Genomic DNA, 22,500 nt, shown 5'->3' on the forward strand with positions numbered 1-22,500 from the left:
CCAAAAATTCTACAAAAGTTTTTAAATCAAATCTGAAAGGTTTCTCCACTGAACAGTGGGGAGCGATTTGAAATTTTGAATTTCTTCGTTCTGGATTTGCCTCTGTATGATTGAGAGTAAGAAGAAACGTAAGCGTAATTTATGGGATTTAATTAGATTTTCAGATTTTATTCCCCTTTTAGCGCAACAGAAGGATTCTTCTTCTATTAGAATTAATGTATCCGGATAGTGAATTAATTTATCCGGATGGTGACTTATGTATCCGAAAGGTACAAATTTTAAGGGATTATTGTAATTAGAAAAATAGTAGGGATATGATGTAATTTACTCTTTACACTATGATATTTATGTAAGTTATACAATTTTAATTTGTAGCAAACACATTGCCATTCTCGCCCCTCTCCCTTGAGTCTCGCTTGCCATTCTTCATTCTCTCCCTCGCCTCTCTCCCTTTTATACAAACACAAATGTATAAATTGTGTTTGTGTTTGTATAAAGCGAGAGATACTGTACATACAAATACAAATACATATCTCTCCGTCCTGTACACTTATAATTATACTAATATAAATCTTCCCCTGCCAGTTCTCTTTTGCCTTTTTCTCTTTCTCTCGCTTTATACAAACACAAATAATATAAATACAATGTATAGTTTGTGTTTATATAAAGCGAGAGAGATTTGATATACAAATACAAATATTTTAACTCGATTCAACTGTATTCAAATTCAAATTTTATGCAAATATACAAACACAATCATTGATACATATACATAGTACTTACATATATACAATTATCTAACTGATATACATATACAATTACCTCTCTCCACTCTCTGCCTCTCTCTCCTAATCTCGCTCGTTACTCTAGCCTAACACAAATAACATATACCTATATAAATACAATCTTCATAGACAGACACCCCCAATTTATACAAGTCACCGCAATTTATACAAATCAGATGCTCCATAGCAAAACTTTAGTTATAGAGCGCTAATATGATTTTTATGTTAGCTATTCCTAAAATTTACTCTAAAATAAATATTCACTTCCAATGAACGAAGTTTTGATCTAGGGTTTTAGACACAATCGAACACTAATTTGATGAACATATTAACCCAATCGATTTGGATCTTTTTCCAATGAATAAATATCGAGTTGATATCACAGAAAGTCATTGAATTATAGCATTATCGCAGAAAAGTCATTAAATTAATTTTTCTAATTATAAATCATTCAACTTTCTCTAATTTTCAAAAACGTCATTTTGGTAAATTTCTCGATGAAAATTGGCTAGAAAATTCGTATTTTAGTTTTTTAAAAAAAATATTTCAAACTCCCGCCAAATAGATTATTAATGATTCATTCCGACCCAACATTTTAAACTTTGTATAAACAGACCGTTTAAAATCTCTCATCCTACTAATACATTTGAGGTTCATGCACGATCAAAAACATTTAAAGTAATTATTCTCATAACGCTGAAATAGTTGAATTAAAACGATGCAACTACAAATGTCTTATTTTACTATTTACCCAAAATAGCAAAATCCTCAACTCCAACTAATCTCAATTAGTACTACCAAAAATAGGAGGAAAAAATAAAAATGCAAACAATGGAAAATTAGCAAGCCAAAAGTGCAATTCATCCAACAAAGAAAGGATGAAAATGAAAAAGAAACCACTTTTTTTCGTTTTCCCGGGCAAACCCGAGGCTATAAAACAAGCCGAAGAGTCAATTTTTTCTCCTTTTTTTTTTCTGTTCATATTCTCTATAATTATAGAAGAATTGCTGTGTTTTTAAGCGATAATTAGATTTTTGTTTGTTAGATTTGTGTTTAATTTTGTTGTTGTTGAAGCAATTCAGTTGATGACGGAGATGGATAAACCTTTGGATTTTGAATTTGAAGAACCCTGCATCGTTAGCCCTATTGTTACTAAACACAAAAAGTGAGTTTTTTTTTTCTCTTCCTTTTTAACAATTGTTTTGTTTTTCCTGTTGATTAGATTGCAAAATTAGATGCTCTTTTGATTAGATTGCAAAATTAGATGTTAGGTATCTAGGGTTTGAGTTGCGGGCGGTTTACTTTTTTTAAAAAAATTAGCTTTGATGTCGTGGTCAACTTTTGCGCACCTCTGTTGTTATGACTAATTCCATGGGATACCTACAACCTCCCACCAATAACATGTTTTTGGGATTTGAACTTGAGGCATTATTGTTTATTCAAGTACCATAGAGTGGAGTTGGAGTCGGGATTTGATGGTTATGAGTTTGGAATTTTTAGTCATTTTGAGTTACTGCGTTTTAAATTAATAATTTGTTCCTGACAGAGATTAGGATAAGCTTTGATGAATAACACTTTGTTTGGATGGTTTTTACCTATTGTTTTACAACGTATTGTATCGTCAGTGGCGGATTCAGGATTTAAAGGTTATGGGTGCTCACTTCTTTTAACGTAAAGTTGCTTTCCAAGAAGGGGTTACTTCCAAAAGCTTACTAATATTTTTATAGTTTAGTTAGTAAATGAAATGCTAAAAATCGAAAAGTGAAAAAACAATAAATCGAAAAGAAAAAAAAAGCAAGAAAATAGTAGTGAAAAGGTATAAAAAGAAGAGTAAAATGTAAAAAAAAACTCATTTTGCCTTTTTTCCAATTAAAAAAATACCTGGATTTACCTGGATTCGAACCCTCACACTCGAGAGCATCAATGCAAGCTTTAACTTTGGTTTGAGAACCAAAGCACCCATCAAACCTTTTGGTTGATGGGTGCTCAAGAGTTGATTATATTAATCTTTCAATATTTTCTATAAACATATACTAAATTTTCGTCGGAGTCAATGGGTGCTTGAGCACCCAATACTCTCTGCGTGGGTCCGCCCCTGTGTATCGTATTGTATTGTTTTAATAATCAAGACAATGTTTGGATAGACTGTATCATTCTCCGTTGTTACATAATATCACGCATCCATAATTTGAATGTTAACTTACAAAGAAACTAGGGTACGAGGTAAAACTACTTTAAAAAGGTGGGCGAAGGATAAAATAGAAGTATTGAATCATAAGTAAAGATAAAATAAGAAGAAAATATTAAGGTAGCGACGCGATCATACCAAATCGGTCGTTACAAAAAATGGATCTTTTTGTTATTACTTAACGATGGATTTAAACGATGCGATATAATCAAGTTTGAGTTATAATCAAAATAAACATTGTATTTAAACTAGCAATACAATACAACTCAACGTGTAACAACCATCCAAATAAGGTGTAAAAGAAGAATTGGTAAAATTCACACATGTGAAGCAAATCAAACCTATTTTTAGACTTAAAAGATCAAGGAAGAGTAAGATAGATTTAGGGACGGTAGGTGGGTGTCTAGGATCGATTCTCAAATGGGTCCTGACTTTTCAACGCTTGCTCTTTCAAGTCCATATGGCCGTGATCTGTCATTATGTGCAACTATCTCCATTATGGAAAGAGAAAAAAAATCTAGTGTCAAGGGTGGTTGATTTCATGCTCCTGAATATAGGAATCAAACGTGAGTTGTTGTGTGTTCATAATCTGCTGCTGAATGGGGTAACCAAAACTATGGAGTTTTCTGTATCCACTTCCTACACTCAGTTCTACCCTGCCTTACAGAGTCTTTTCTAACATTTTAATATAAATTCAAGTTATAAGCACTAGGTAAAATTTGTGAGGTAGCAGTGTAGTTTAATAGGTTGTTGCAGGTTCTACTATTTTTAAGGTTGTCAGTCTATGTTGTAGTTACTTTGGTGGTGTTAAAGTTCTTAGTGTATGACAATTGAACTGTTTTATCATGTATTTAAGTATTTATTTTAGAATTCTCACTTGAACCAAGTCTTAAGGTTATAAATTCTAATTGAGATACCCTCCAGGTTGTTCGTTTTGTATCAGTTTGGTGAGAGGAAAAGGTGTAAGAATTAACCTTATGACCTTAAGAGAGCTTAAGCATAGTATATAGAAGCACTATCGTGAGTTAGTGCTTTTATGATGGTAGACATGTGAGGTTAATCGTTCACCTCCATGATAGCAACTGCCATTGTTATTGGTACTTAATCCGGAGACAAACTTTTACAACAATCAGTTACCACACTGTATTAACGCTGGAAGAATTGATTTCGTTGAATCATTAATAATTACATATCTACACCCTAGAAAATGAAATACAATTAGGATGATTCCTATGATACTTGAGGAAGGAAGTTAGCCCCATAGCCTACTCATGACAAGAAGTTACTTTGGAGATATGATGGGAGCCCTCTAACTGGTTGAAATTAATCAGGATATCTAATTCAGTCATGCATTTAATATTAACCTGCAATTAACATTCTTCCACCTTAACTTGAATTTTTAATTTAAAATCGCATGTGTCATTTCCAGGAAATATGAATTTACTAGAAACATCTGAGTCATAAAAAGTAAGCTAAAGGCATGGATAAGTATATGTGGAAAACTCTCTCTTATTTGATTTCTGCCTATAGACTAGAAAAAGGGGGGAGTGGGGAAAGAAAAATGAAGAAAGAAGTTGAAATTTGATTAATTAACGGATGCTTCTGGAACTCTTGATGGGATCGACATGTACTTGTGGAAATTTACTTAGGATATGATTGAGATTCTTTTTGTGTATTTACAAGATTAAACACTCCTCATAAAGAAAAGAGAAAGGGAAGGGAAAAGAAAATAGTGGTGTAAGTTTAGGTAAAGAGGAGAGCTAAAGGTTTTCCTACTGCCAATGAAGTTTACTTTTATATTTGCAACTTAAGTAGGTATACGGTTCTAGATGCAATTAGAATACAGGTTTTTGGTTTATTGTACTACTGTTTACTTTATCACTCCTTGCCAAAGTTTCATCATATGTCTCATAAGTTCAAGGCAAGATAGGTTCCTGAACTTTTTAATATCTTATTGCTCTGATATACAGAAATCGAGGTGTTTTTCTTCACTTGTGTGGCATCTTTCCATTCCTAAACAGTTAGGTAAGCCATGTTGCTCCAACCTCTTCAAAACACTTCCATACCTCTATAGGGATATCATATGGACCACATGCTTTGATGACCTCAAATTTTTTATGACATCATTTACTTCAGCAGACCAATGATATGCGTGTAGCCAAAATTTCCGTGCTAGTGTTTGGAGATCTGTAAAATTATCCTTGACCTCTTTTATTATTTAGACAAAAGCTGATAGGACTGAAGTACACCTTTAATTTATGTTATGTGAAAAATACCAATTGGATTAGTTATACAAAATAAAAAAGAACTATTACCATTTGAATACGTAGAGATGGTGGAGAGAGTTGCTGATGTCTACCATTTAGAGCCATTTTCTCAGTTAATTTGACTGGTGTCTGAGTTCACTATTAACAAATGTTGGCCGGTTCTTGCTTCTAGACTTTTCTAATAGTCAAGAATATCGTACTGGATTCAGCATATAACCATTATTTTTTGTCTTATCCGCCCCCCCCCTCTTGCTTCTAGACTTTTCTAATAGTCAAGAATATCGTACTGGATTCAGCATATAACCATTATTTTTTGTCTTATCCGCCCCCCCCCTCTTGCTTCTAGACTTTTCTAATAGTCAAGAATATCGTACTGGATTCAGCATATAACCATTATTTTTTGTCTTATCCCCCCGCGCCCCTGAAGCACTGAATACATAGTGAATATGCATATTTTTACCTGATTGATAATGTAGCTCTGGAGACAGGCTAGTCTCTTGTTCATTTCTCCCATTGTTATATATTCAGCCAATTGAATGGTCTTAACACTGTAGTACTGTCTTATGTTTTCTTATTTCAACTAATATTTTCCAGGAAGAAGGTTATCGGCTTAGATGATCTTCTCAGTGACTTCTACCAAGTGAAGAGCGACATACCTAAGAAGGAATCTAAACGTGCAAAGATCCACAAGTTTGATGAGTCAGATGATGATTTGGATACCAGAGAAGCAGAGCTTAATAACTATGTTAACAAATGCCAACAACAGGTATGCATTTTTGTTTCTTTTTTTTCCAAGTGGGTATGGTTCTCAATTTGATCCTAATGTTTGGCAACATTGAATTTTGTATCATTTTGTAGATGAATGAAATAAGCACTGATGATCAAATGCCATTATGGGGTCTTCAAGTGTTTGGGGACCAGGTTTTATCTATTAACTAAGACAAGCCTAGCGTTCACTTTACACTGACGGTATCTTGGGTTTGAGTGAATTATAACGTATATCTTTTCCTGTCTGACTGCAGAAAGCTATGGCCACACTTACTTTTCCCGAGCTTAGTAGTTGTGCCCTTTTGCAGTCCTTTATGGAGAATGAAGCTAATTCATTGTTAGGAATTAAAACAGAAGAAGGTGTTGTCTCCTCCTCTCCCTCTTTTCTTTTTCCTTTCAATTTTTACTGAATTCGTCACAATTATGCTTTGTTAGTGACAGCTCTATCTTCAGATTTAGCTCTCTGTTGATTTATCTGAGCTATAAGTGCTAGCAAAATGGATAAAATACCCAAGTATCTGTCCAACCTGCCCATCTAGAAATGGGTTGGATAAGTGATTTCTTAAAACTGGATCAAGCCGTGTAACTTGTGGTAAAAAACAAATAAAACCACCGATCTAAATGGGTAAATCGGACTTCCCAACATGACTGGCTTACAGTCCATAAGTTCCGCTCTGCTGCTACTGAACTAGTCTGGGATGTGCAAAGCACGATTTTGTTTTTGGTTTTGGTGAGAGAGGTGTGGAGGGGCTTCTTCTCCTTTGAACAAAACATATTATTTTCTTTTGTCAGACTGTAAAAGTAAAGCAGATTCATACCTGGTTTAAGAATTTTTTCTCATTTCTGCAATCAATTTACACAGAATAATATATACAACTCAAATTCTAGTAGCTTTGTGAAGTATTTTGCCACAGTGCATTTTATTTTGTTTCAGTTTAAATAGCTGAAAACTCAATTAGAGTATTAAATAATTCTTAGTTTGACTTCAATCCATCTAAGAGCCCGTTTGGATTGGCTTAAAAAAGTAGCTTTTAAAAAGTTAGTCAAACTTAAATGATTTTAAGTCAAAAAATAAAAAGTTGCATTTTGCTTTTCTGTTTTTGGTGCACTAAACTGTATTCTAGTGACACTGAATCAATCTTAGATGTCTTAGGCACCATTTAGGATTGGTTTCATATCTGGTATATTCTGTATCTATTCCATGTGTAAATTGGTTTTTTCAGTGCTACCTAAGTACTGTTTTTAATACAAAGTTACCTTAATTTTTTTTTATCAAATCCAAAAAGAAACAGCACTCTTTATTATATAAGCTGCCACTGAAATATATATATTTACTATAATTGTGATATTTATGAAAAAAGAGTACTAATATCTAATTTTCGTTGGACTTTTAGTAAATTATGAATGCATACTTGCACTGTGATTTCATTGTATAATATAATTTTCTTTTTACGAAATTATGTGACAATGGATTTGGGATACACGTGCGAAGCACGTACCCAAAGACTAGTATATATATAAAGAGAGAGATATTTTTTTTCCGCTTCTTGACTAATTACACGGGGTACTTGCTACCTCCCACCAATACAATACCGGTTCTGGGTAATTCTATCCATTAGGACTTGGACAGAAGGGAAGGAGTCACCTAGTGTTTTTTGGGTTTCCGTTGGGATTTGAACTTGAGAGCTCATGGTTCTCAATCCACTTCATTGACTAACTAGGCTACACCCTTGGGTGCTGCAAAAAATTAATAGTTTGTCAAACTATTCCATTGATCTTGATAAAAATATGTTAGTGAATTCTAATCTTGTAAATTATATAAATAGAACATATGGATCCATATTATCTGTCACTCGATCTGTTTTTTGTCTGTAAATACGCTCGGGACAGATATTTTATATGTTTTTGTCTAACTTGTTTTTAACCCACCCATATCTGATCTTGATCATCCCATTTTCCAGCACTAGGTATAACTCAAGAACAAGTTCTTAGAAGATTCAAATGAGTTATTTAATCAATTTTATCGGGATTAACTGTGGGGTTCCATAACCATGATGCTATTGCAGGAGAAGCATTTCTGGAAGGATTGCTTGTGAACGGTTGGCTTTTGAAATTGGTTACAGATCATGGTCGAGTTGAAAAGTGCATAGGAGCATGGACATTTAGTCTCAGTGAGTAGTAGTTCTTTCCAATTATTGATGCTGAATGATTCTGTAGTTACAATTGCATTATGCCCTCTCAGTGTTATATTCACCAAAAGAAGAGTTGAGGGCAGCAGCATGTGAATTTTGCTGTTCTATTCTGTTACCTAAAAATCAGGTTTTCATCTCTGCTCCGGAATGAATAATATATCATCTGTCTATTCATGCAAATTTCTCAAGTTATTTTTCTCTCCTCATGCTTTGTAAGGTTGATACTGTAATGTTTGAGATGGGATGGTTGCCGAACCATTCAGAACTTAGGCGAGCACTTGAAGTATGTGGCTTTCTGTTGGATTCCCCTTCCAAATCTTCATCCAGCATGGAAATTGTGGATGGAGGTACACAAATTCCACCTTAGACTGATTTTTCCTGATAGCAATAATTGTCCCCTGCAAATTAAGTTTCTAGTCTATGTATATCTTATTTGCTTCAATCCATACTTCTGTATATTTTTTTTGATGACCTTGGTGTCCGGGCCAGTTTTTGCCTTGACCATCTATATAGTAACCATTAATTCTTGGCTTGCAAGGAAGTTATCAAAAAACTACAGGCAGAAGAGCAGTGGGGAAAGAGTATATCAGTGTCGGTCTTTCTTGTCTGTAGGGTACTAAATCATGCACAAATTTATTGTGCATGCATATTCTTCAAATAAGGTTTTAGTTATTCACTTTACCTATTTGTTGCTAAATTTCCATAATATTTGGATTAAACTGGAAATGTGATAAAACGGGAGCTAGGGCTTATATAGTGGGTAAGGGTGTGCAACGTGATTTAGACCTTTAAGAAGGACGTACATAGTTTCTTAGGGTCTTTAGATTTCATTACTAGTATAGTCTTATTCAGTATTTACAAGGGCCATATTTCTTACTTATGTATTACAAATCCTCACAACTTCATATGCTGTTTCTTAGATTCTGATTCTGCTGGACCGCCTCAAAATATCAAATACTGGATAAAATATGTTTCTGTTTGTTGCCAAGCAAGGTATGTGATGTGCCGGTCTACTTTTGGAGCTTAATTTGTGTTTATGGGATTGTAAACATTCAGTTACTGTTTCAACTGATAGAAATTAGAAAAAAATTAATACTTGATGTAGAGCCGTGTTTATTATAAACTACTTTGGAACCTACTTTTGATCAGAATCATTTAGGTTCTATTGATCCAGAATCATGGCATTATATTAAATCTCAATCTTTGCTTTTTTCGTTTTTTTGTAGGGCCAAACGTTCAGTTTTCTCAACAGCGGAGGTAGAAGATTTGATTACCTCAGTGATCTATCTCTTCTTAGATCGGCAACTTATTGGCCTATCTTCAGCGTTGAAGGATTGCTTGCACTCACTTATTAGCTTCTTTAGTGATGATGCATTCCATTTAAGCTGTCAGAAAATAGCAAAATCCCTCACCTGCAGGTTCTTTATAATAGCTTTCATTGATTTCTACAATTAGTTTGACTGTGTTCTAAAGTAATTTAGTACCTCCGATATTCAATTATTTCTGCACATGGATGGATCTTACTCCTCCCCCACTTAGTAGAGTGAGAGAAGTGGAAAGAGGAGAGAAATTTAGTGGAAGAATCAGACAAGTTGCATATGAATACAAACTTGGAACATACACCTTTCAGCTTAAAAGATGCATTTTGAATCTCATTTTTATTGTTGCTGTAGAGGGTGCATTTTTTTATGTTACTACTGTTGTTTCTTCAACTTTGTTTCCCTTTACTCTTTTTACTGTCTGTACTTCTTTTTCTTCAATATTTGCATCATAGCTTTTTACACCGTGCTTTTTTTTTTCCAAACGTGTCTTGAAAAACGATTTTCTTCAGTCGAGGGTCTATCAGAAACAACCTCTCTACCCCACAAAGGTAGGGGTAAGGTCTGTGTATCCCCCCCCAAGACCCCACTTGTGCGACTACACTGGGTATGTTGTTATTTGTCCTGGTGCCTGATTTTCAAATCATGTTCAAAGTTGAAATTGTTCTATTCTGACCCTTTTGCATCTTAAGTATTAGTAATTGTTAATTGTTATGCATTCATCTCCGTTTTCCTTAGAGCTTTATGTTTTAGATACCTGCTTCTATGGATCTGTAGATTTAGAAGTTTAATATTCTTCCAATACTCCTTGTGTTAAAGTTATATGACTGGACAAGCCATTTCTTCAGAGTTCCTACTGATGTCAACTGCTTGAGATCTGTGGAGAGTGTAGCTGGACTGGATGCTCGTTCCAAGCATCTTAGGAGTGTGCTGGCCTTTCAGTTTCTTGTAGCATGTTTTGACGACAAGGTAGCTTTAACGTACTTTTACTGTCACTACTACCATTTAAGTATCCTCTATGTGCCCCTCATTATGTTTGTCATCGTCATATATTTGTCATGCCAGGTCTTGAAATGTGTTTTCTTCTGCGTAGCTAACAATTTTTTGGCATACGTTACCTAAATACTCGTGCAGGTACATGATGAAGAACAGATCTTGAGATCTCTAATCTCCATCAATCTGAAGCATAAGAATTGTGATCTTCTCAAAATGTATATTCAACTGGTTCTGGCAGAGAACTGGCTGTTTTGCAACCCATTGTTAAAAGATAAACCAATAATCAGTGAGACATGGAGCGCGTGCCTTAGAAACTGTTCCTGTCAAATCACTAGCACAGATTTGAGGTCTTATGCTTCTAAGGTAAACTCAACTTTTATCATCTTAGTTACTTTTCAAACTCCTCCTGATGTTTGTCGTTTTTGTTAGGTTCGTAGTAAAGCATCATATCTTCTTCAAGGCAACGCCACAAGATGACTCTATCCTAAGCGCAGAAAATTCTTCCTACAGTGAATCAGGCTAGTGACAAAGTAACTAACTCTGAGCATAAGAGATCGATATATTTTATGTGTAATCTACAGACTTGGATGCTTCATCGACTCACGATGGAACCAGAAGATTCATCGTAGCATCTACAGAAAAGTTGACAGTGATCTTCTACTGACAATTTTTTGGTAAGCAATGCAGTTTTTGTTAAGACTGATTGTTGATCTGCCGGGTTCTTTTGTCATTCTGGCTCCTCACTAGATGGAACAGCTTTGCACTATTTTTGCCCTTTCAAAAAATTGTGCAAATGCCCTTTTTTAGTTGTGCAAGTATAACCTTTACCCTTCTGGATAATGTTAGATATGAGTTTAATGTTTGCTCGTATATTTTTCAACCTTACACCCCAAAATTTTTCGAAATAATACCTTCTTAAAAGAAGCATAATTGTTGGTGTCACTACAAAATATGAGTTCTTAAGGACTTGTACACTGCGCTAAATCGTAAGCTAGATGGAAGACAAGTTTCGAAAAATCAAATCAAGTATTAAATTTGATTTCATATAGTAATTTTAACGAGTGTTTTAAAAAGTGTGAATGCAAGGACGAGATGTATTTTAAATAACACGGGTGAAACGTAACATGGGGTGCACGACCCATAAGTCTTGTGAGTATTTAATTTTCAATATTTTATAAATAAATAAAAGATGAAATACAAAAAAAAAGAAGACAACTTTGTTTTCATATAGAATACTACACAAAAGATGAAACTTTTAAGAAATTGGACTATACAAGTTAAGCTCATTTGAGAAAGAAAATTCCCATATAATTACTTAATTGACACGACACAAGAGAAAACAACAATAACTATGCATTAATCTCAAATAAGTTTGAGTCAGACATATAAATTTTCACGACTTCATTTAAACTCAACTTGTGTCATCATCGTACCAAATAATTATTTTTATCTACTAACAATAAAATAAAAAAAGTTCACTTGAGCATTCACACCAATAACAAACTAAAAGTATAAGTTTACAAGTGAAGTCTACGGAGGGTGGTATATATTTAGCCGTAACCAAAAGTTGTTTCCGATAGACCCTTGGACTCAAGTAAAGCTCACGCAAGATAATTTCAAAAATTAATTATTAACCAAACACGTATTTAAAAAGAATAATATCGTCCAAAAAAACAAAATGTATGAAATTTTGCCATGATTTTCAAAATTCAAAACACATTCTTTCTACATTTTTATTAAAGAAAAAAGAGAAGGAATATGAAAAAGAAAAGAAAAAGAAAGAAAAAAGAAATGAAAAAACAAATGGAATCAAGAATAAAGGCCTCCGATATTTGAAAAGTAGGCTCGGAACTCAGTCCAAACCAGTTGAATATTAGCTTCGGAAAGCCGTTAGAAGTCCGAACCTAAAAATTCTTCATCTTTTTTTCCTCTCTTCTTTTTCTCTTTTACTTCTCATTTCTTCTTTTAGATTTCCCTCCTTCGACCAAACCCAAATCAAAACCCTTTTTCTCAGGAAAAAAAATCAAAGATTTAATCACAGTACTTTATGAAAAAATCTTTACTTCAAAAAAAAAAAAAACTAACAAAGTTTTCACCTTTATGTTGAATTTGGGTATATGAGGGTTTGTTTCATAGAAAAAAATTTGTGGGGTTTGAGTTTTGAAGTCATTTCTTGATTACCCAACTTGTGTTTCTTGAATTTTTTGTTAAAAAAGCTTTCTTGATTGATTTAGCCATAAGAAGAAATGAAAGGGGATAGAATGGCAAAAAGATCATCTTTTGGAAGCATTGTGAGGAAGAGGTTATCAGATATAACAAATTCTCTTCCACAAACACAGCAAAAATCGCCTATCGATGTCGATAAGGTTTCGCCTGATGTTTCTTCAATGAAGGACTACATTAATCATCTTGCCAAAGTATGGTTCTTTTTTTGCTTTTTTACTTAATGGGGTTTTTATGAATTTATTTTTTGTGATTTGTTTTAGCTTACTGAGGACATGACGCTAGATATGAGGTTTTGGAGGTTATAGAGATTAGGATAGAAGAGTAGTAGGTAGAATTGCTCGTGTAGTTTCTTATCCTTTGATTTATGTTACTATGTGTTGATTCCTTGTACCTCGACTATTGTATTGTTTTGTTGTAGTTTTGTTAACTGTATGTTGTTTTTGTTATTATATGTTGTTTGTTGTGCCTCTTGTACTACTTTTTCTGAACTACTTTCGGACCGTTTTTCCTTGAGCCGAGGGTCTATTGGATTCAATCTCTCTACCTTTGAGGTAGGGGTAAGGTGTGCGTGCATTCTACCCTCTCTATACCCCAGTTTGTGGAACTACACTTGGTATGTTGTTGTATTTTTTGTGATTTGTATATGATTTTCTGATTTTTGTGTTGTTCTTTGGTTGCTTGATACAGGAAAATGTTGCATTGGTGAAAATTGTTCAAGAAAAGAAGTATGTATTAGTGTACACAATCTAGAACATGCCATTTTTTAATATATTTTTTTAACATTGTTACTATCAAGTTGTTTGATGTTTTTCTTATATGATTTGATTATGTTAACAGCAAGATTATAGAGCTGAGTGGACTTGAGCTTCAAAAAATGAGGATTCATCTACAAAAAATGCAGCTACAAAACTGGAATCTTGCTCAATCGAATAGTCATATGTTGGCGGTTAGTTTCTTCTTTCTCTTCATAGTAGTGTTCTTGCATTGAGGATAAATTACTCAAAATTAATTTACGATCCTTTACTGATTAATTTTGCAGGAACTCAATTTGAGCAGAGATAAGGTAAAAATACTTTCTTTAAAATAGATTGTTACTTAAAGGGGAAACTAGAGTTCTTTGTTAAACAGGAACTATTAATTTGTTCTGTACCAGATGAAATCGCTACAACATGAGCTGGTTTGCAAAGAAGTACTACTTAAATCGCGGAAGTTAGAAGAGGTAAGGATTTTGTACTCTCTCAAAATTTGTTATTGCTTGCTTAAAGAAATATTGATGTATAAAATTTTAGGTGCATACAATCTTGGTCTTGCTTAAGTTCATCTTGGCAATAGCATGAAGTTTCATCAATTTGTGTTTGAGTGGAATAAGCTACCTTTTTATGTTCAATTTGGTAATGCCTAAATTCATTTTGGCAATAGCATGAAGTCTGATCTTTGAACAATTGAAAACTACTTCAAAAAATTCTGAACTTATACTGAGTTCAGGAGTAGTGTAGCTTTCTCCTCTTAAAACGTTTGTAGGGGTTGAGATGTTAAAAAATGTTTGGTTTTACTTGTCTGGATGTGTGAAGGAAACGTTGATAGTTCAATGTAGACCGCACAACAACTAATGTGTGCTTAGATAGATAGCTTATATTTTATGCGACATAATGTGACATCTTCATTACTGTTATATCATCTTTGTTACCAGTAGTAGTAGCACCATTCTCATAGTTTCTTGTTCGTCAATTGCTGTTATCATTTACTTTTCCTGTGCTTCGGCTATTGCATTAGTTCGTTGTTGTTACTGTTCTGTCTCTATATGCTATGTACTGCTTTCCATAGCGATCTTTTTTGTTGTTGTTACTGCTTTCATTTTCATACTCTCTTTTCTCAAATTGGTTTGAGAAGCTTTACTTGAGCCGAGGGTTAATGTATGCATACACTCTACCCTCCCTAGACCCCACTTGTGGGATTACACTAGGTATCTTGTTGTTGTTGTTGTAATGTGACGTGTTCATTTATCTCTTGGATGGAGTTGATAAGCTTCTAGCTTCTAATTGTGTTGAACAGAGAAAGTATTGTTCGATAATCTCAGAACTAATTACACTTTGTTCGGTACACGCCTCAAGCTGCAAATTCAAAGCCTTTTTTTGGGCTTGTCACATAGTCTTTACATGTAAATAGTTAGATGCACCTAGTGCTGCTTTTCGATATTGATCAGTAGAGGCATAAACTAGTGTCTTGTTGTAGTTGCAGGAACAAGAACAACAAAAGGACCAGCCAACAAATGACTTGCAGGTGTGGTACTTGAACTTCCAATTTGTTCTCCATTGCAATTATCAACATTCCTCTATCTTCTCTCACTAAGTAGATTTTTGCATATTTGACATTAGGATGAAGAGTTTATGGATATCGACTCTCAATTGAACAAACATAGCAAGCCTAAAAATGGTAACAGACGCCAGCGTGCTACAAGAAGTCAATGTAAATGCTAGTTTATCAACTAGTGCATTCTTGATTTTCCAATTTATCTTTGTCATTGGCTTAACCGTTAAGTTATCTTCCACAGCTATGGGCCATTCAACAACATCTCAACAAGCTGCAGAAAAAGAAGCAGCAGAAAACAAAAGGTTAGTCCCCATTGGCTTCTACATACGAATGTTAAATAGGCGAACTCATCTGAGGAAAACTCAACATTGTCATTGTATGTTACTCCGAAAATGAGTGTTTCCTAATAAAATCTATTGACTTTGGGAGGAAACACATTTTTCGTTACTAGTTATATCATCCGTGATTGCTTGAATCTCAAGACATTTTAACTAATCATATCCTTTACAGGCGATGTTTGAGAAGAAAGTCTACTAATTCCAAAATCCAACAGCCAGAACCAGCAGCAGAGGACTTGTTTGAATTAGAAGGCCTTGCTGTACCCTTTAACAGCCCGGTTCACATAGACGGTTTTGTTCCATCACCTTTATCTGGCGTTGAGGAAGTGAAACATGACAAGGAAAATGTAGCTCAACTTTCACGAAGGTCTTCTATTGGAAGACCATCGCGTAAAGCAGCCGAAAAGGTCCAGTCCTACAAGGAGATTCCAGTTAACATCAAAATGAGAAGAGTTGCATGAGCTTTATAGAGGTTGAAGAGAATATTTAACTCCATAATGTAATGTAAGCTGTGTTTATTCTATGTTAACCTGTTTTGTGACACCATTGATTGTTCTGTATATGGATGTATTTAAAACAGTTAACTGTCTCCATGGCTACAAACTAGTTCAATCATTTAACTTGGGATCATATGGTTAGTTGTTTTAAAGAGGAGCAAAGTTTTCCTTCCTTCATTCTATATAAGTTGGAAATGATATCATCTATGTTTCAATTTGTTTATCTGTTTTGATTTGGCACGAAGTTTAAGAAAGTAAGGAAACTCTTGAATGTTGTGGCTTTAAATTAAGGATATGTAGGATATATGTACCAAATGCTCTTTTAATCTTGTGGTATTAATCATGTTAGTCGGAAAATTAGAATTAAAGTGTTTCCAAAGGGAGAGATGTCTTTTTTGAAACGGACTAAAAGAGAAAGTAAGACAAAGCAGAACCAAGTTCACTAGTCATTTGCTTCCACCTTGGACTATGGAAGTCGATCATTAGGGATAGAAGATTAGTAGTAGGTAGTCGAGCGTTGTCTAGTTTTCTTTGTTAGTTTTGTTATTATTATTCATATACTATCTTAACATTCAACTTTACTATCACTTTTTTTTCCTTTGCTTCGATAATGTGTCTTCTACTATGTTTTATCGTGAAATCTTCCTTTTATTATGCTTTACTTGAGCGGATGGTCAATCAAAAACATCATTATCTTCATAAAGTAGACATAAGATTACGTATACTGATACCACCATCAGATAACACTGAGTATGTTATTGTTGTATTCACTCCACCTTGGCTTGCTAGGCCAGGGTCATGCATAAGATTTGATTTCTTGAAGGCCCATGGTATTATTTGGAGGAATAGTTAACCAGGTCCTTAGTTTCAACTTCTTCTTTTCTTGATAGGTTGTTTATTATTTGGGTATTCATTTTTCACATTGAAATTCGGTCAAGTCTAAATTTACAAAAGAAAATTTCACATTGAAGGTAAAGGCTCCTTAATAGATTTGATTTTTATATATAGAGCTCAGATCAAAACTTCTAGCTAATGATAAAAAAATACCTACCACTCAATTGCAATGATGATTGGTTCAACTCTGGTAATCAATATCTACATGAAGTCAGGCTAAATTTGGATTCGCACAAAAAAAAATCATATAGAATAAGGTGTTTCCTAACAGATCCGACTTTCATACACAAAAAGCTTAAATCAAAACTTCTTATTAAAGATGAAAAAAATACTTACCACTTAATCATAATGGTTGTTGATTCTACTTTTAACTTTCAATGTAATCTTTTTGTTCACAACAACTTTTATTTTTTCCTTAAAAAGATTCAATGTATTAGCTACTCTTATAATTAATACTTGTGCTTGTGCTGACTTCTCTTGCTTCTTGACCCCATGAAATTAAAGTATCATAATGACTTGTCTGATGGCTCATTATAGTGACACAAATGATCATTTAATGTTCAGCAGTGGATATCGGGTGAAATTAGTTAAAGTATGTGCAAACTGATACTCTAAATATCACAATTATTAAAAAAAAGATAAAAATTAATTTAAATAATTGTTCACCAATCATTTAAATTTTATCCATTTCAATTTGTTTGTTTTATTTTTCCTTTTAATCTATTTCAAAAAATATGTCGCTTTCTCTTTCACACAAGAATTTAAGACTACCAGATTAAAGATTAATTTCAGTACATTTGCCATATTTTTAAATTTAAGATGATAAGATTCAATTTTTTTTTATTTTTTTAAACTTCGTATAAAATTAAAATAAGACAAATAAATTAAAACGGAGCCGAGTAATATCCTTAAGGTGTGTCAAATCATGCTACTACCTAAAACTAGGTGGTTGTTTTTTTTTAATGCTTTTAGCGGCAACTACCGCTTGGGATTCTAAGCTAAAGTGTAGCTTTTGGGTCCTACTTTTGTGGAACCCAATAACATAATAATGGGCCACCTACACAACATCGAGTTACGTGTTAAGAATCTTTTTTAACATATTTGGGTATTGCATCGTTCGGTAGTTATGAGAGAATTTATATATTATTTTATGTATATATATAAAGGAATTGTAACATCAACTGCAAGGTGCGATTACCTAAACTTAGTAAAATAACGGATGGTAATAGATACCAAAAGTTAAAGACGGTATGAATAGGTTAATACCACAACGAACATGGTGATCTAGACTAACATTAAGCCTAAGACTACTTGAATATGCTAATACTAAGACAATGTTGGACTACCTACTAACCTTCTATTCTTATCCACGACTTGCATACCCTCATATCTAATGTCATGTCCTCAGCAAACTGGAGATGTGTCATATCTTGTCTAATCATCTTTCCTCAATACTTCTTCGGTTTACCTCTACTTTCCTCGTTCTCACTAAGTCTAACCTCTCACCCCCCCGAATTGGGGCATATACACATTCATTTTCACATGTGCAAACCATCTCAACCTCTTTCTATCATCTTGTCCACCATAGAGGTCACTCCAACTTTGTCCCGCTCATTCTTAATCCTATCACTAGCTCGTAGTAAAAAAAATCACTAATACTTTAGTAAATATTTCTCGGGGTATTCTATTTGGACAAAACTATTTAATTTGTACTTGTATTTTAGCCTTTTTAGCACATCTATCCATTTTCGCACAATGTCAAACATGTGATGTTTAAAATTATGTAGGACTAAAGTTTAGACATTTTTTTTCTAAAGTTCATACATAAATGCTTGAACTTAAGTTATATGTGCATGAACTTCATGCAAAATTATCTGAGCAAAGGCAACAATGACTGACTTTAGTCATATATGCCTGAAATTCAAGTCAAATGATAAAACTTCAACTATATCTATCTAGACTATAATATTAAGTCTAACTTTAGATATTACATCTCTGAAGTTGTTTCGGAGTTGATAGATTTGTAAATCTTTATCCACACAAAAAATGATTTCTTATCCAGTTTTCTTAGGAGTCGTTTGGTAGAGTGTATAAAAATAATGCTAAGTAGAGTGTATTGGTAATGATTACATTAATAATACATAGATTATTTCTTATGCATTGTTTGGCTTGATGTATTAAAATTGTATGCATTACATAAAAATATTTATTTACAAAAATACCCTTCACAATTATGGTAGAAAAGATGTAAAAAAGTTTTTTAGGGGTAATGAGGTCTTTAACCATGTTAATGCATGCATTAAAACCCATTGCATTACTAATACCTAGAAATCTATAGTATTAATACACACCTTAATACACAATCGAATGAAAAAATGTACCAAAGAAAGTATTATTAATACGCAAAATTAATACATGAATTATTTTGTTAATATACTCACCAAACGACCCATTTTTTAAGTAGTGGGTACTTTTAATCTGGGCCTATATCAAGGCTTTTGAACGAATTCTCCTGCTCCCGGTGAAATTGGGCTTTGCCTTGTGAAATTGGCCCATAATTGATGGGCTTAAAGTATTTACAAAAGAAGGCCATTAATCGATCTATTTTTGCACTTTGAATACATGATAAAATGCTTTTATTATATACTTTCGAATAAATTTTGAAAAAGTTTATGTGCAGTGTTTTCAAACGCTCATTACATGGATAAGTTAACCACTTAAAATATTACTTATCTTTCAACTATATGCATTAGCCTCAATAAGTCGTAAAATCTCAGGTTTGTTCCAATTGAGATTGATGTATATAATTATAAGAACTGACATATTTTATATGATTAACTTGTTTACGTAATACACGTTTGAAAATACACATAAAAACTATTTCAAAATTTGAGTCAGAAGTGTTTAATAGGAGTACTATTTCATGTGTTTATATGCTCAACTAAAACAAGATATTGTTTGAGTATTCAAATGGAATTTATGAATAAGTTTATAGGGTTTTCAATATGTTCCGCCAATAACTTTTTACATCTATAGGGATTAATTCGCTAACATTTTGAAGAGAAAGGACCCACTAAACCCGCTACGAAATGCTTATATATATATATATATATATAAATTTTAATATTCTTATTTATATATTTTTTTACGAAGCAGTATCTCGTGATCGAAATACACATATGCCAGGAAGGGATGAGTCAAAGGTTCATTTACTTCTCACAACAATTCCTATGAGAAAACAACTAACAAAATTTATTGTAGCACACCTGAATTTAATGTGTGCAAATAATTTGTATACCAAATCCATTTAATGTTTCAACCCTTCAATAGAGTAATAAATAAAGTTAGCTTAGAATAACTACTTATAAACTGATCTATTTATACACATCAATAAATTACTCCTTCTTTACTTCTATTTATTCACTCTATTAAAAGAAATATTTTCTCCGTCCCTTTTTAATTGTCATGTTACACTTTTCGAAAGTCAATTTGATCAATTTTCAAAGTTAAAATAGATTATATTAATTCGATGTTTTAAACTATAAATTTAGATATTCAAAAATTATATGAAAAGTACTATATAAGTTGCAATTTTTTTACATATCAATATGATGAAAAACTACATTGTAAAATGTTCATCAAAGTTCTTAATGTTTGACTCTAAAAAGGAAATCATGACAACTAAAAGTAGACGGAGGGAGTATCTATTTTTATTTGTCTAGTTTGAGAAAATAAGAAATAATTTATCACTTATAATTTTTAATTTATTCTTATTATTAATTATAGTCATTTTCCTAGACTTTTTCAAAGTATTTCATTCATTTCAATGGCGATATAAAATTGTCTTTCTATTATTGCTCTCTAAACTTAATCGAGGTATGCTTTAATACAAATAGAGTGATAATTGAAGTACGAAACTTGCGAAAAAAGTTATAGTTTAGATAGATAAATAGAACGCTGAATAATTAAGATATGAACTAAGGCGAAATAATGATAGTTTAAGAGTATTTTTTAATCATTAACTCTTTTTGTTTATTGTATATATACAACTTTGAACTCATAATCTCACATTAATTGTCACTATAACTTGACAATTGATTTTACTCATGATAATAGACAATTGACAATTCTCCTCACACATGCAAATGAAAAAGAAAAAAGAACTCATTTGAATCCACAAATCAATTTTTTTTCTTTCTAAAACATATCTTGGTTTTTAAAATGATTTCATCAATCAAATATACATCCAAAAGGAAAAATAAATAAAAAAAGGTTAAATTTGCAAGGTAGTGTTGGAATTATTAATCATCAATACCAATTTATTACATTTAATTCTTAGTAGTAATAATTATGAATAGCATTTATTGGATCATTAAAGAAATTAAATTGCTCAAATCTTCACATTATGATGAGTGTCATCAATGTTGAATTAGTATAGGTAGATTTTTCCCAATTTGATTGATGGATTCCGATTAATTTGAAATTTGATAGGTTCATTAAAATGATCTGATGATCAACATACTCACCATAACAAACATTTTTTTTTTGGGCGTTTCAAAGTAGTAAAATATTTTCTTGAATTTAATTGATGGACTCTAATTAACTTAAAATTTGATCGATCAATTGAAAACAGCTAGGTGACTAATAATATTCACTATGACAAATGTCGTTCTTGATGTTTTGGGGTCATGAAACTTCAATTCACAATTATGTGCGTTTTTAACGTGTATATGTCCTGATTTTTCTGAAATTGATTGACAAACTTCAATTGATATGAAATTTAATGGCCTATCAAAAAAACGACTTGATGATCAATATTCACCACGACAAATGCCATTTTATTTGTGTTTTGAGGTGATGAAACACAAATTCATAATTATAAATATATATATATATATATATATATAATTTTATTTTATTTTGTATATTAATCAATATTATTCTTTTTAATTTTTTAATTTGTTGACGAACTCCGATCGACCCGAAACACTTTATATTTCGAGATACCCTTCTTCTATTATAATCAGTGGACATAATATAAAGTTTTACCTCAAATATAAGCATCCATGATTTCATTAATGGTGGGGCAATATTTATCTTTTATTCTGCTAAGTACGGTTGGGTTCTGAAGGGTGATTGGGGGTCATGCGGAAGCTTACAATTTGCAAATCATATGACTGATAAATCAGATAACAAAAACTTATACTAAAAATCAAAATATTATTATATCAAAACTAATATAAAGAAAAACATTGAAACTTTAGAGAGAATAAATCTCCCATAAACAAAAGTCTTAAACGACTACATTGTGGATGTTGTTGTTTTTGTGTTAGAAGAAACAAATCAATATTTATAGAGTCCTAAAACCTTTCCTACTAGAAAAGGAGTCCTAAAAGGAGAGAATAAACCAAATATAAAATAATATTATATTTTCCTTTCAAGAAAAGTAAAAACATTTGTTGCAAATTGGTTTGAAACCGCTTGAACCTTTCTTCAATTTTGTTAAACCATTGGATCATTGAACCATGTGCTCTGATATCACTGGTTGGGTTCTGAAGGGTGATTGGGCGTCATGCGGAAGCTTACAATTTGCAAATCATATGGTTGATAAATCAGATAACAAAAACTTATACTAAAAATCAAAATATTATTATATCAAAACTAATATAAAGAAAAACATTGAAACTTTAGAGAGAATAAATCTCCCCATAAACAAGACT

The 22,500-nt window shown here is 32.6% G+C and overlaps 2 protein-coding genes across 3 annotated transcripts; both read left to right on the forward strand.

The window, feature by feature from the left end:
* The first annotated feature begins 1,527 nt into the window (after positions 1–1,527).
* Positions 1,528–11,385, forward strand: LOC102603060 (uncharacterized). The gene is made up of 12 exons (XM_006348966.2): positions 1,528–1,950; positions 5,835–6,006; positions 6,099–6,161; positions 6,263–6,368; positions 8,075–8,179; positions 8,251–8,327; positions 8,418–8,547; positions 9,121–9,193; positions 9,427–9,618; positions 10,368–10,488; positions 10,654–10,878; positions 10,945–11,385. The coding sequence occupies exons 1-12, from the start codon at positions 1,871–1,873 to the stop codon at positions 10,990–10,992; spliced, it is 1,392 nt and encodes a 463-aa protein (XP_006349028.1). The 5' UTR covers positions 1,528–1,870; the 3' UTR covers positions 10,993–11,385.
* A 1,097-nt stretch (positions 11,386–12,482) lies between these two features.
* LOC102603395 (uncharacterized) lies at positions 12,483–15,968 on the forward strand. 2 transcript variants are annotated; one of them, XM_006348968.2, is made up of 9 exons: positions 12,483–12,932; positions 13,429–13,466; positions 13,579–13,687; positions 13,781–13,804; positions 13,895–13,960; positions 14,980–15,021; positions 15,117–15,207; positions 15,293–15,353; positions 15,562–15,968. In XM_006348968.2, the coding sequence occupies exons 1-9, from the start codon at positions 12,762–12,764 to the stop codon at positions 15,848–15,850; spliced, it is 891 nt and encodes a 296-aa protein (XP_006349030.1). In that variant the 5' UTR covers positions 12,483–12,761; the 3' UTR covers positions 15,851–15,968. The 2 variants fall into 2 exon arrangements, with proteins under 2 accessions (XP_006349030.1, XP_006349029.1); XM_006348967.2 differs by having other exon boundaries at positions 12,485–12,932; positions 14,974–15,021.
* The last annotated feature ends 6,532 nt before the right edge of the window (positions 15,969–22,500 follow it).

The sequence above is a fragment of the Solanum tuberosum genome, unplaced genomic scaffold, assembly GCF_000226075.1.
Source record: "Solanum tuberosum cultivar DM 1-3 516 R44 unplaced genomic scaffold, SolTub_3.0 scf00101, whole genome shotgun sequence".
NCBI classification, from domain to species: Eukaryota; Viridiplantae; Streptophyta; class Magnoliopsida; order Solanales; family Solanaceae; genus Solanum; species Solanum tuberosum.